At 49.5% G+C, this 12,287-nt stretch overlaps 1 protein-coding gene across 5 annotated transcripts in view; it reads left to right on the top strand.

Annotated features, from left to right (window-relative positions):
• atp8a1 (ATPase phospholipid transporting 8A1) overlaps nucleotides 1-12,287 on the top strand; it is a 141,478-nt gene that overhangs the window by 114,369 nt on the left and 14,822 nt on the right. For all 5 annotated transcript variants that reach the window (XM_042075160.1, XM_042075163.1, XM_042075162.1 and 2 more), the window contains 4 exons: nucleotides 1,760-1,838; nucleotides 3,915-3,976; nucleotides 4,771-4,827; nucleotides 5,027-5,134. In XM_042075160.1, coding sequence (XP_041931094.1) covers nucleotides 1,760-1,838; nucleotides 3,915-3,976; nucleotides 4,771-4,827; nucleotides 5,027-5,134 — 306 coding nt within the window. The remainder of the gene's footprint in view (nucleotides 1-1,759; nucleotides 1,839-3,914; nucleotides 3,977-4,770; nucleotides 4,828-5,026; nucleotides 5,135-12,287) is intronic.

The following is a 12,287-nucleotide window of genomic DNA, read 5'->3' on the forward strand; positions in this document are numbered from 1 at the left end:
TCACCTTCCATTTTGATAAAAGGAAACACGTGGATCCTCATGCCCTGTGAAATTCAGACGACACCATTCTTGGAAGCCTGCTTTTATCAACACCAGCGGGACCGCTCCTGACCAAATATGGCCCTTGTGGCGTTTAATACATTTTCATGCATTGAGATGTCTGAAGTCATCATTAGTATGGGGCTAGGGTTGAGGCAGGGGCAGGGGTTGGTGGTAGGGTGGGGCGGGGGGTGGTAGAGGACAGGGGGGAGAGGGTGGCCGTGTTTTGGGGAAACAGGGCTGGAAAAAGGGGGCAGGAGAGAGTGGAGCCCGGGCAGAGTAGATTTCACGGCTGTTTCATGCTACATCGCCCATTAGTGTTGTGTTTGGCCATACACACGCATAAAGTAAATCTGAAACAAGGTGGTTTTGGAGGGGGAATATTTATTTAACCAGCACATCCAAAGTCCACATTAAAACATACTCTCTAAAACACACACAAATACACACATTCTCAGTCTGTCTGCCCTTCCTTCCCAACACACCCACCCACCCACACACACACACACACACAAACACATATACACACAGAGACACAGTCTTACGTCTTGAAAGCTACCTGTACTGAAACCCTCCTTTCCCTCTAGGTCTTTTTTTTTTTTCAGTATTAAATGACATTTTGAAAAGTCCAGCTAATCCATCTTAATTTCTTCAAGCGCACCACTTTCCTGACACTTTCCCCCTCCCCAACCTGCCACTCCTTTTAAAATCGGCCATTTTGTTTCTTTTCCCCTCTTAAATCCGCCAAGGAGAAGCCTGGAGAAACTTGATTAGGGAAGAAACTGTGTAGCGGGGAAAAAGGAGGGGGGGGGGGGGTTAGTGCTTCACAAAACAGAGATGAAGAAAGAAAAGAAGTAGGAGGGAAAAGCTGAGCAACCCCCCCCCCCCCCTCCCTGCTAACCCCCCACCCCCCTCTTTTCTTGAACGAATCCTCCACTCTGGCATCCTTCAGTCTGTTCAATCGCACACACACACACTCAGTCACACACAGTCTCACACACTCTCAAACGCACACTCACACTCCCACACACACACACACACACTCCCACACACACACACACACACACACATATCTACACGCACATGCACCCTCTCTCACATACACACAGGATATACAAAGTGTCTGTCAGCGGGGAGGCCATTCAGCGGCGAGGCCTGACAAAACCACCACTTAGCCCAGTGCTGGGCTCGGACAAAGGCTCTGGGGTCGGGGGTCGGCTGCAGGGTTAGGGCAGCCACCGGGGTTCTCATGCTTTCTCTCCTCTCTCCTCTCTGTCTCTCCCTCCCTCCCTCTCTCTCTCTCTCTCTCTCTCCCTCCCTCCCTCCCTCCTTGGCCCATATCCCCTCAACACCTCATCTCTACCTCCCTCTTTCTCTCACTCTGCCCCCCCTCCGCCATTTCTTTCTGTCCACCCCACCTCCCTCTTCACCATCTTTCTCTGCACAACCTCTCCTCCTTGTCTTCTCTTCCTCTCTCTCTTTCATTCATTCTGTCGTTCTCTCTCTCTCTCCCCTTCTCTCTGTTTCTCTCCCTCTTTGCCATCCATTTCTCCACCACCTCTCCTCCTTGTCTTCTCTACCTGTCGTCTCCTTCCCCACCTCTTATCCTCCTTGCCATGTCCTCTCTCTCTCTCTCTCTCTCTCTCTCTCTCTCTCTCTCTCTCTCTCTCTCTCTCTCTCCTCTCTCCCTTCCTCTCTCTCTCTCTCTCCCTCCTCGCAGGTCTTCTGGGCCCATTGTCTGAACGGCCTGTTCCACTCGGTCATCCTCTTCTGGTTCCCCCTCAAAGCCTTCCAGCACGGTAAGCTGCTCTCCTCCCAGGTCTCCACAACACACACACACACACACACACACACACACACACACAGAGGAATGAATGTAGTTTGATGATGAGTTTTCTCCAAAACAAACCTGCCCAGTGAACTGAGGCACATTTCCCAACTGTTTTGCTCTGCTGCAACCACCATTAAATGATGGCGTTACACAATAGAATGGTTTTGGACACTGTCTCAGCATGACCATCATTAAAGCAAATGGTGGTGACACAGTTGGGCTGCTCACTTCAATATAAGACATAGTATTTGGGAAAACAGCCAAACATGAACATTTACCCGCTGTCCCTCACACACACACACACACACACACACACACACACACACACACACACACCTACACACACACACCTACACACACACACACACACATCTAGACACACACACACCTACACACACATCTAGACACACACACACCTACACACACACATACACACACACACCTACACACACGCACACACACACACTCGCTCTGGCTGGCAGTGTCTCGCACTCCTCCTCCTCCTCCTCCCTCTCTCTGTGTCTGTGTGGCTCAGACTGCGGCGGCGGAGGAATGGGCCTCCTTGAGCCGTGGGTTTGGCCGGCTGACTGGGGGGACCACACAGGCTCAGGCTCCGGCTCCGGCCGCCTCTCCAAACAAAAGCGCAGAAAGCCCTCTCGGCCGTGATTGACAGGCCGTCAACCAGGCCTCAGCGCACCCACACCACACGCCCATGTGACCATCTGGAATAGACGGCTGAAGGATTTGGTTGGGGCAGGGGTGGGGTGGGGCGGGTTGGGTTGGGGGGGTTGGGTGGTGGTGGGGGTGGTATCGGGGGGGGAGAGGGTGTAGCTGGTCTTTACAACACGGTGTTCCAGTACTCACATTAAGTTGGCCAACACTGAACTCAATAGGAGTGCGTCGTTTTTGTTTTTTCTTTTTTTCTTTCTTTTTTTCCCCCTCTCTCTAACTCTCTCTCTCTCTCTCTCTCTCTGAGGAAGATCTTTGGTCATTACCAGTAATGAAGGAATATTTTGTCAGGCCAAATCCAAACAGCCCTCTTTATTTAAAAATGTCTGTGATGGCTGGAAACAGAGCGGGGTGCCAGTCCAGCTTCTTTTCAGCGTCTTTTCAGCTGTCAGAGACTGAGGGAACAGAGAGGGAGGCAGGAGGAGGAGGGAGGGAGGAGAGAGAGAGAGAGAGAGAAAAAAGAGAGTGGAAGATGGAGAGAGAGAGACTGGGATGTGCAGGGAGAGAGAGAGAGAGAGAGAGAGAGAAAAGAGAGAGAGAAAAGAGAGAGAGAGAGAAAAGAGAGTGGAAGATGGAGAGAGAGACTGGGATCTGCAGGAAGAGAGAAAGAGGAGAGAGAGAGAGAGAGAGAAAAGAGAGTGGAAGATGGAGAGAGAGACTGGGATGTGCAGGAAGAGAGAAAGAGTAGGAAGGAGAGAAGAGAGAGAGAGAGAGAGAGAGAGAGAAAGAGAGAGAGAGGGCGGAGTAGGCCCGCCGCGTTCTGGCAGCAGAATGGCACTAATGGCCGTAAATGGCTTCACTCTTCTGCGTCTTCATGCTCGCTGACCACTGCAGCGCCCACACATCAGCGCTCAAACCCCACGCTGATTGGCAAACGAGGTCATTAGAGGCCATGCCATACAGACAGTAACACAACATGTGGCTCGTCTTCTCCTTCTCTCTCTTTCTCTCTTTTCTCTCAAATCAAATCAAATCAAATGATGCTTTATTGGCATGAAGGAATCAGCTCATTGCTGCCAAAGCTACAAGTCTGAAGCTACGCAAATGTACATGTCATTTTAAACTAACATTTAAATGAACAGTTTTTTAAACTAACATTTTTAAAGTAACATTTAAATGAACAGTTTCTTTATTTATTTTTTCTCTTGCCCTTACCATAGATATTTAGCATTAAATTGAACAGTGTCTTTCTCTTCAGCATTCTAATTATGATATATATTTATCATTCCTTCTTATGATATATATTTATCATTCCTTCCTCCTGCTTCATGATTTCTCCGTTTCTTAAATGCCTTCATGTGTGTTTGCTCCACAGACACCGTCTTTGGGAACGGAAAGACTCCAGACTATCTTCTCCTGGGGAACATGGTTTATACGGTACGTGTGTGTGTGTGTGTGTGTGTGTGTGTGTGTGTGTGTGTGTGTGTGGTGTCGCTCCTCACCACTCTCTGTTGTGGCTGCAGGCCACCATGTTGTTGCCTTGGCCAGACCCTGGCCTCAGCCCAGCCTCTACAAAGCACCTCTGTCTTTCCACACAGTCAGGTTCCTCACCACACGCACACACATGCACACACACATACACACACACACATGCACACGCATGCACACACATACACACTGAGATCCTCACGCTAAAGACACACAGACAGACACACACACACACACTCACATTAACATATGCACACACATCAGATCCCCATACCAAGCACACACAGGTGAACAGACACACACACACACACAGACACACACACACACACACACACACACACAGACACACACACAGACACACACACACACAGACACACACACACACACACACACAGACAGACAGACACACACACACACACACATACAGACACACACACACAGATACACACACAGTTGTATCTGATTTGGTGCGCCCTGGTCGCTGCGGTGAAATGAGGGCTGTGCAGGGAGGTGGTGGGTTCTGTGGCTCTGATTTTGAAACGAGATTTATCTTGGCGTCTGCACCTCTCCCAGAGCCCCTGCCATACCGCAACGAGAAAGTGCCATTTCATGACCGTGTCGCTGGGAGGCTAATGTTTCCATGGACACGGGTTGCCTGGGTTAAAGATGTTGATTCTGTCTCTCTCTCCCTCTCTCTATTTTCCTCTCTCTTCCTTTCTCTGTGTGTGTGTGTGTGTGTGCAGTTCGTGGTGATCACTGTGTGTCTGAAGGCTGGACTTGAGACTTCGTCCTGGACTACAGTGAGTGTACCCGCACCATATAATAGACCAGTAATGAACCTTTATCCACGTCTCAGACTATGTTGTGTTGGGTCCTTGATATTGACCAGGAATTGGACCAGGAAAGCCCTTGGAAAAGTCTGTGGGAACCCTGTGCAATACTTATTGTAATGTCTCTGTGGTGCATTGTGGGTAATGTGTGTTTGTGTTCTGTTCCCAGTTCAGTCACATAGCCATCTGGGGGAGCATTGCCCTCTGGATAGTGTTCTTCGGCATCTACTCCTCTCTGTGGCCGCTCATTCCCCTGGCTCCGGACATGTCGGGAGAGGTAAGGAAATTAAACACACACACACACACACACACACACACACACACACACACACACCAACACCAACATCAACATACACATTCATAGAACACATGCTCTTACACACATACAGTACACACACACACACACACACACACACTTATGACACTCACTCTCACACAGAACCCCCCCCCCACACACACACACATTTCAAAGTTCTAACATATACTGACACATTTAAACAGTTACACTTCAAGATTCATACACTACATACCAACCTAAAATTACTCATTACACAAATTACACACACACACACACACACACGCCTCATCTGCTCTCCTGGCATTACACAATCTCCCTCCTTAATCTCATCATTGCCTCATTCTCGTTTTGGGTCTATTGGGAGAGAAGGGAGCGGAGAGTTGTGTGTGTGTGTGTGTGTGTGTGTCAGAGGGGAGTACCATTACACCAGTGCTTCACAGCCCAGGGCCGGGGGGCTTGTGTGGGCCTCTTGTTTTTCGCCGGCCGGCCGGCCCTCATAATCACCTAATGGACCCAATTAGCCCCCTGTTAGCGCTAAGCACTCCCAGGCCTCCTCCGCCAGCCTCTCTAAGCCTCCTTCTCTCCTCTGCTCTGCTATGCTGGGACTGGGACTGAGACTGGCCGGCTGCAGAGCCCCAAAGCTGACCAGACGCATCTCTCTGCATTCCACTGGCCGCGTTGCTGGGCCGCTTGAACAGCCCTGTTTGGGCTCGACGGGTTTAGGAGGGACTTAAACAGGAAAAGGACATCATGGAGCCTGTCTTCAACCCCACCAGTATTATCCTCCGTTTCCCATCCCAACGTTTGGGAGCTGTGGCACAAGCGACAGCGTCCTGACGACAGTACTGGTCCGAGTACCCACAGGGGGACCAGGGTTTGATTCTGACCCATGGTCATTTCTCGATCCCACACCCACATCTCTTCCACTGGCTCCCTGTCAATCTCAACTGTTACGAGGCAAAAAGCCCCCCAAAAATTACATGATCCCTGCCTTCAACCCCATTAAAGCCCATTGTTCCCGTGCCCATTTCTGACACGGTGGTGTGGTGCGGAGTTGTTTAATACGCCTCTGTGATCGCCGCGGGGCTCGTGCCGCTCTGGCACAGCTGAGCAGGCCTCCTTAGGAGCCCGCAGAGCCGAGCAGTTTCCTCTCTCGTACGTGCGATTAGGCTTTATGAGGAACTTGGACGCCACCGGCCTCCGACACATTTGGCCCGCACGTGGGACTCTCCTCAGGGTGGCCGACTGGCGGCCGTGTTAAAGCTCGCTGCTCCCTCTGGGCGCTGGTGGACGGGGATGTTGCTTCACTCGCCCAGTGTCCCAACTCCTCTGCATCAGCTGAAGATGTCTAGTCAAGTAGTTGTTGTACCTGGGATTTAGTGAGGCCTGGTGGTGCATTCTCTGAAGGCTTTGTAGTACTTAGGCTATTGTGAAAAGATAATGTCGATCATTATCTCTTAGAGTTACAGTGGTCATATTACCATGAAAATTGGGGGAAATATCAGGCATAGTTGTATGTAGATCTAGAATGTAGATCAGTGTTTCCCAAACTTTTTTTCTGGGGACCCACTTTTTAAAAATGACAGACCCTCACGACCCATTTCACTTCAGATCTAACATGCAACCACCAATATTGTTTTAGGCCAACTTTTATAGCCCCCCCCCTAATCATTCTACACTGCCATATGTATACATAATAGCGCCTAGGTCTGGCCTACTACCACTATTACAGGGATTGGTGATGCACTGACTCAGTTTCCCACAACTCTGCAATCTCAATTACACATGAAACAATGTTAAATATTTTCAAAGCTATAAAATTCTCGGTCAGTTTTGTACAAACACACAACCTCAGGTTTTCCTCATCCTGCTTTGAACACAGTTGTATGTATTTTGAGCACCATCAGCGTGGAAAGTTACCTAAAAGATAACGTTTTAATGCGCATCCGAGAGTTTGGGGATATTCTTGCATTCTACGCAATCGTCACTCTTCAACACAGTAAGCTGTTCCTGTATATCTAAAGAGAGATGTTGTAGGCTACGTTGCGTTGCAGACAAATGGATCCATAACAGCGTTAATTCCGACGTAAACATAGCAAATAACTCAAGTCGTTATATTGTAGCCTATTCTGGAGGTTTCTTTGGAAAGTTGAATCCGCATTGAATCCGCAAGTTAAACGCTTGCTTGTTTGTAGGCCTTATACTAAGGCTCTGTATTGATGTTGTGACAAGCTATGTTGTTGTAAGAATGTGAAATGAATAAATATCAGAACAAGAGGCTTTTGCGCAATAGCCAAAAGATAATATAGTTTGCGAGGTGAAAAACAAGAGGAAATAATAGCTTTTAAAATGTCCATTTAAATTGTAGCCTTATATAATGCATTGGTGTGCATTTTAAATCCGAAATAATAAGGAATGTGAGGAGGCTGCTATTAACTTTAAAGAGTGCATCTACAATCGAAACTATCAGACTATGACGCAAATTGAATAGCCATGCCCGGTATACGGATGTCTGCTTTAGTTGACAGCATGGTAACTAGATTTTAATCGGTCAACGGAAGCAGCTGTCCGTTAATGTTCATGCTGATTCATGTCCCTTGCATTTTGCAACTGCGAGGTTCATAGCAGGCGCCCCACAGAAATGTTTCCTTTTGTGAGTAAGATGCACGCTGCCCCCTCTGCGACGCGTTCGCCCCCAGTTTCAGAGCTATTCTAGGGCCGTCACTGTGGTAAACAAACTATATCCTAATAGAAAACTGATAGCTTTCCTGGTTAAATGGTATAAGCTAGGCCTATTACACAACATAAATTGTGCTGGCGACCCAAATAAAATCTCCTGCGACCCAGTCTTTGGGAACCAATGATGTAGATCAATCCTATCTCTTAGAGTTGCAGTGGTCATATTACCATGAAAGTTGGGGAAAATATCAGGCATAGTTTTTTTTCCCCCTTTTTCTACACAGATGTGTATCATGTTCTTAAGTGAGAAATCAAGTCATGTGTGGACGCCACGCGTAATGACTACGTAATGAAAACACCCGGCCGTCTGCAAAGCCCACTCTCCCTGTGCCCTACACCCCACAGGCCATTTGTCTTTTCTTGCACAGACACGTATCGCTTTCCGAAGTGTGAAATGAGTCATGTCTGAGACGTCAGCCTGTGATGACTTTGATGTAACGCTGGCAACCCCTCGCCAGCCATGCCCCACCTCTCCCTCCGCTCCGCACCCTACAGGGACTGGTTGTGCTCCTGCTGAGCAGGAGTCTCTCCTGTGGCAGAGAGCAGGCAGGTAACCCAACGCCGCCTTCACTCAGTGGGGACACACTGGGCATCACCGCGCCAGAGACGGCGGCCAGCGATACCCGAGAGGGCATCTGAGGCTGCTCTGCCCAGCTAGACATCCTCCATCATTGACCACCCCATGCCAGCTTCACCCACAGTCTACGCCCACACCTCATGCCTGTGTTCAGAACAGCCGCTCAGTCACTGCATACAGTAGTGTGTTATGTAGGGAGTCAGTATGTAGTAGTGCACTGTATAGGGAATGAATGGCTGTTCTGAATGCAGAACATGGCTTCCTACTGGGGTGGTTGAGAGACCTGCAGGTAGACTAGGGGAAAGGGGGAAGCATGTTGGTACCTGCACATGTGCTGAGTTGTAAAGGAGATTAAATGGTCTCTGCATTTCCGTGCTACATGGCCTACATGGGGCCGCTTAAAGTTGCTCGTCTGGCAGCGTGCAACTCGAAACGTGGCGTCCCTTTGAGTTAGTCCGCGGTACAGCTTGATAAGGACTTGCTGCTGTTGACCAGGCTGGTCTTGGATCGGGACTGGAGAAGTGAAGCAGTTCTGGCGCGCGGCGCTGACGTGACAGGTGTGAGCCTGCTGACCACTGACAAGGTCAAGGAGCATCGCGGCTGCTTGTGTTGAACTGCGTCCAAACTATGCGGAGAATATACGTGGGAACGCTCTGCGAAATTGTCCTCGTCGGGTTTAAAAATAATGGTGTTAATAAACTGTTGGCTGCTGTCAGGTCCGACCTTGTGAGACACTTCACTTGTCACGGGGGGGGGGGTCGTTACCCGGCAGCAGGGGGGCTCTCTTTGGTTCCCATCCGTTTGTCTGCGATGGGGGCGTCATGACGAAGGTTGGGAGGCGAGGGTGGTGGGGGGGGGGTTACCTATCCAAAGTTCCGTCAGCTACACCTGCTCCATGTCCAGTCTCGGCCCGGAGTCATCCATGACATTCCACAGTGAGATGGAGCACGTCTGAGTGCCTCTGATTGGATGGGAGGTGTGCATCTGTAGAACACATACTGGAACCAGGTACGGTCCTCTGAAGTGCTCCGGTTTGGTCCCGCTCGAGGTGTTGACACAGCGTTCCACTCTGGTCTGTGCTCTTTGCTGACGGAGAAAGATCCATTTGTACACCCTTTATTTTGATCTCAGTGCACCTGGTGGGTGTGTATTTCTGTACAAGTAGAGGAGTGTGAATGTCCATATAAATGCCTGTGCGTGTCTTTGGGGTTTATTTTTGTGGGTATGGGAGTAAATGTATTCATTTGTGCCAGTGTGTGTGTGTGTGTGTGTTTTCACGTGTATGAATGTGTTGCTGTATGTTTGTTCACGTGTAAGAATGTGAGTGTATTTGTGTGTGCATGTGTGTGTGTGTGTTCATGTGTATGAGTGTGTTGGTGTGTGTTTGTTCACGTGCGCGCGCATGTGTGTGTGTGTGTGTGTGTGTTTGTTCACGTGTACAAGTGTGTCTGTGTGTGTGTGAGAGTGTGTGTGTTCACGTGTACGAGTGTGTGTGTGTGTATCCATATGAAAAGGACGGCTCATCAAGCTTCACTCTCTTTGATCCGGAGGAATGTGGATGAGAGTGGCCATTGAGTCGGCTGCTCAGCCTATCCAGAGATAAACCCAACGCTGCATTCAGCCACCAGCTCAACACTGGCCCTCCACACAACCTGGGCCCACGCTTCTTGGGTCCGTGCCCATTTGTATGAGTGTGTGTGTGTGTGTGTGTATGAGTGTGTTTGAGTGTGTTTGTGTTCTGTACATGTATGTCTTTGTGTGTGTGCTTGTCTGTTTCGTGTGTAAATCTGTGTGAGCTTGTGTGTTTTCTGTGTTTTCTGTGTGTGTGTGTGTGTGTGTGTGTGTGTGTGTGTGTGTGTGTGTGTGTGTGTGTGTGTGCGCGCCTGTGTAAAAGCGAGCTGAAAGAGCTTACAGTAATTCCTTCATATCCACTCGTAAGTCCGAACACAGCACCAAATGAGGCAGTGACCTCACCTCCTGTCTGCAGGTTTTAAGAGGCAGCACATCATACTGACACCCCTCCACACACACACACACACACACACACACACACACACACACACACACACACACACACACACACAGAGTTCTGTGCTCTGTGACCCTCATTTGATGGTCCTGACACGTCTTTGACCGTGAACGGCGGTTTTGTGTCGCATATGAAAAGAGGAAAACGGCAAAACTGTTCCAGGTCAGCTCAACGTCCCCCTACCCCAGTGTGTGTGTGTCTGTGTGTGTGTGTGTGCGCGTGTGTGTGTTTGTGTGAAACACCAGGTGTGAATTATGACATGACAGAAATCACCCCTCGCCCCATTTTTCCTGTTCGAGCTCCAGCGTTTTATAGAAACCTTCAGCCTCTCTCCCGATTAAACCCGTCAAATGAGCCGCTGACGGAGTTACAACAGCTTTACGCCTTAGACAACCACACACACACACACACACACATGCTCACTCTCTCTCTCTCTCGCTCTCACTCACACACTCTCACACAACCAAATGAACACAATCTCCTTCTCTCCCCCTCTCTCTCTCTCACACACAAACACATACACACACATTCTGCCTCTCTCTCTCTCACACACACACACACAAACGGAGTCTCTCCAGTCAGCCTGTAAACAGCTTGCTCCCATAATTCTCCTCTGCTCCACCACTGAACCTTGGGATGCCGAAGCTCTCCGTCGCTCGCTCTCTCTCTCTCTCTCTCTTTCTCTTTCTGTCTCTGTCTCTTTCTTTCTCTCTCTCTCCCTGTCTCTCTCTTCTTTCTCTCTATCTCTCTCTCTCCCTCTCTCCCTCCCTCCCTCCCAGCTTGTGATTGGATGATTTATGACGGGGCCGTGTGAAACCGCTGGACAGGCCGCAGGGGTGTCAGGCCCCTCAGGCGCAACTGTGATTGTGCACAGAGTGGAGTGTGTGTGTGTGTGTGTGTGTGTCTTTTTACAGCTCAGCAGCTCTTCGACAGCAACCCAGGAACCGCCAGCGACCGAGAGAGCCACCACTTCACTCCTTTCTTATTCTTTCCATCGCTTACGAAAATTCGCAAATGACTTCCAGCAGCGCAATATGCCTGCCCGAGTTTGGTTGAGTTATAAGTGTTGTTGTTTTGGGGGGGTTTCTCCAGCATGAAGGGGTTTGTGCTTCTGGAGCTCACAGCGTGGAGGATGGATGGATGGAGGGAGAGGAGAGGAGAGGAGAAAACGAGTGTTTGTTTTCCATCATGGACACGGCAGGGAGGTGGCGTGGAAGCGCTTGTGAAATTCTTGCGCTCGCAGACGCGCTGCTGTGATGGTGGCATGAGGGAGCTCGCTAAGGCTGTGTGGGCCGCGTCCGTGGGAGTCCCTCCCTCTCTCCATCTCTCTCTTTCTCCCTTGTTTTTCTCTCATTCTCTCTTACACTCTTTTGCTTTTTCGTCTCTTACTTTCTCCCAGCACTTTCTCACCCTGTTTTTAATCCTTAATTCTCTTTTTGTCTCCTTCTCATTTTATGCCTCAATCTTCTGTCCTCCTCTCTCTCTCTCTCTCTCTCTCTCTGTATATATATATATATATCTCTATCTCTCTCTCTCTTTGTAGCAAACCATGAGGGGAGGCTCCATCTCTTCTCTCTTTTCTCCTTCCCTCCTCCGTCCCCAGGGAGCAACCCCCCGTCTCTCTCACTCTCTCCCCTCTCTCTACACCTGTCTCTCTCCCTTTCTCTTCCCCCTCTACCTCCTCCTCCGCCTCTCTCTGCCATCCTTCCATCTGAGCAGTGTGAGCTGAAGTCTTTTGAATGGCAGTGGCAGACACAGAAGTGAAGCTGAGCTCCTCTATCTGCTAA

The sequence above is a fragment of the Alosa sapidissima genome, chromosome 20, assembly GCF_018492685.1.
Source record: "Alosa sapidissima isolate fAloSap1 chromosome 20, fAloSap1.pri, whole genome shotgun sequence".
NCBI classification, from domain to species: domain Eukaryota; kingdom Metazoa; phylum Chordata; class Actinopteri; order Clupeiformes; family Clupeidae; genus Alosa; species Alosa sapidissima.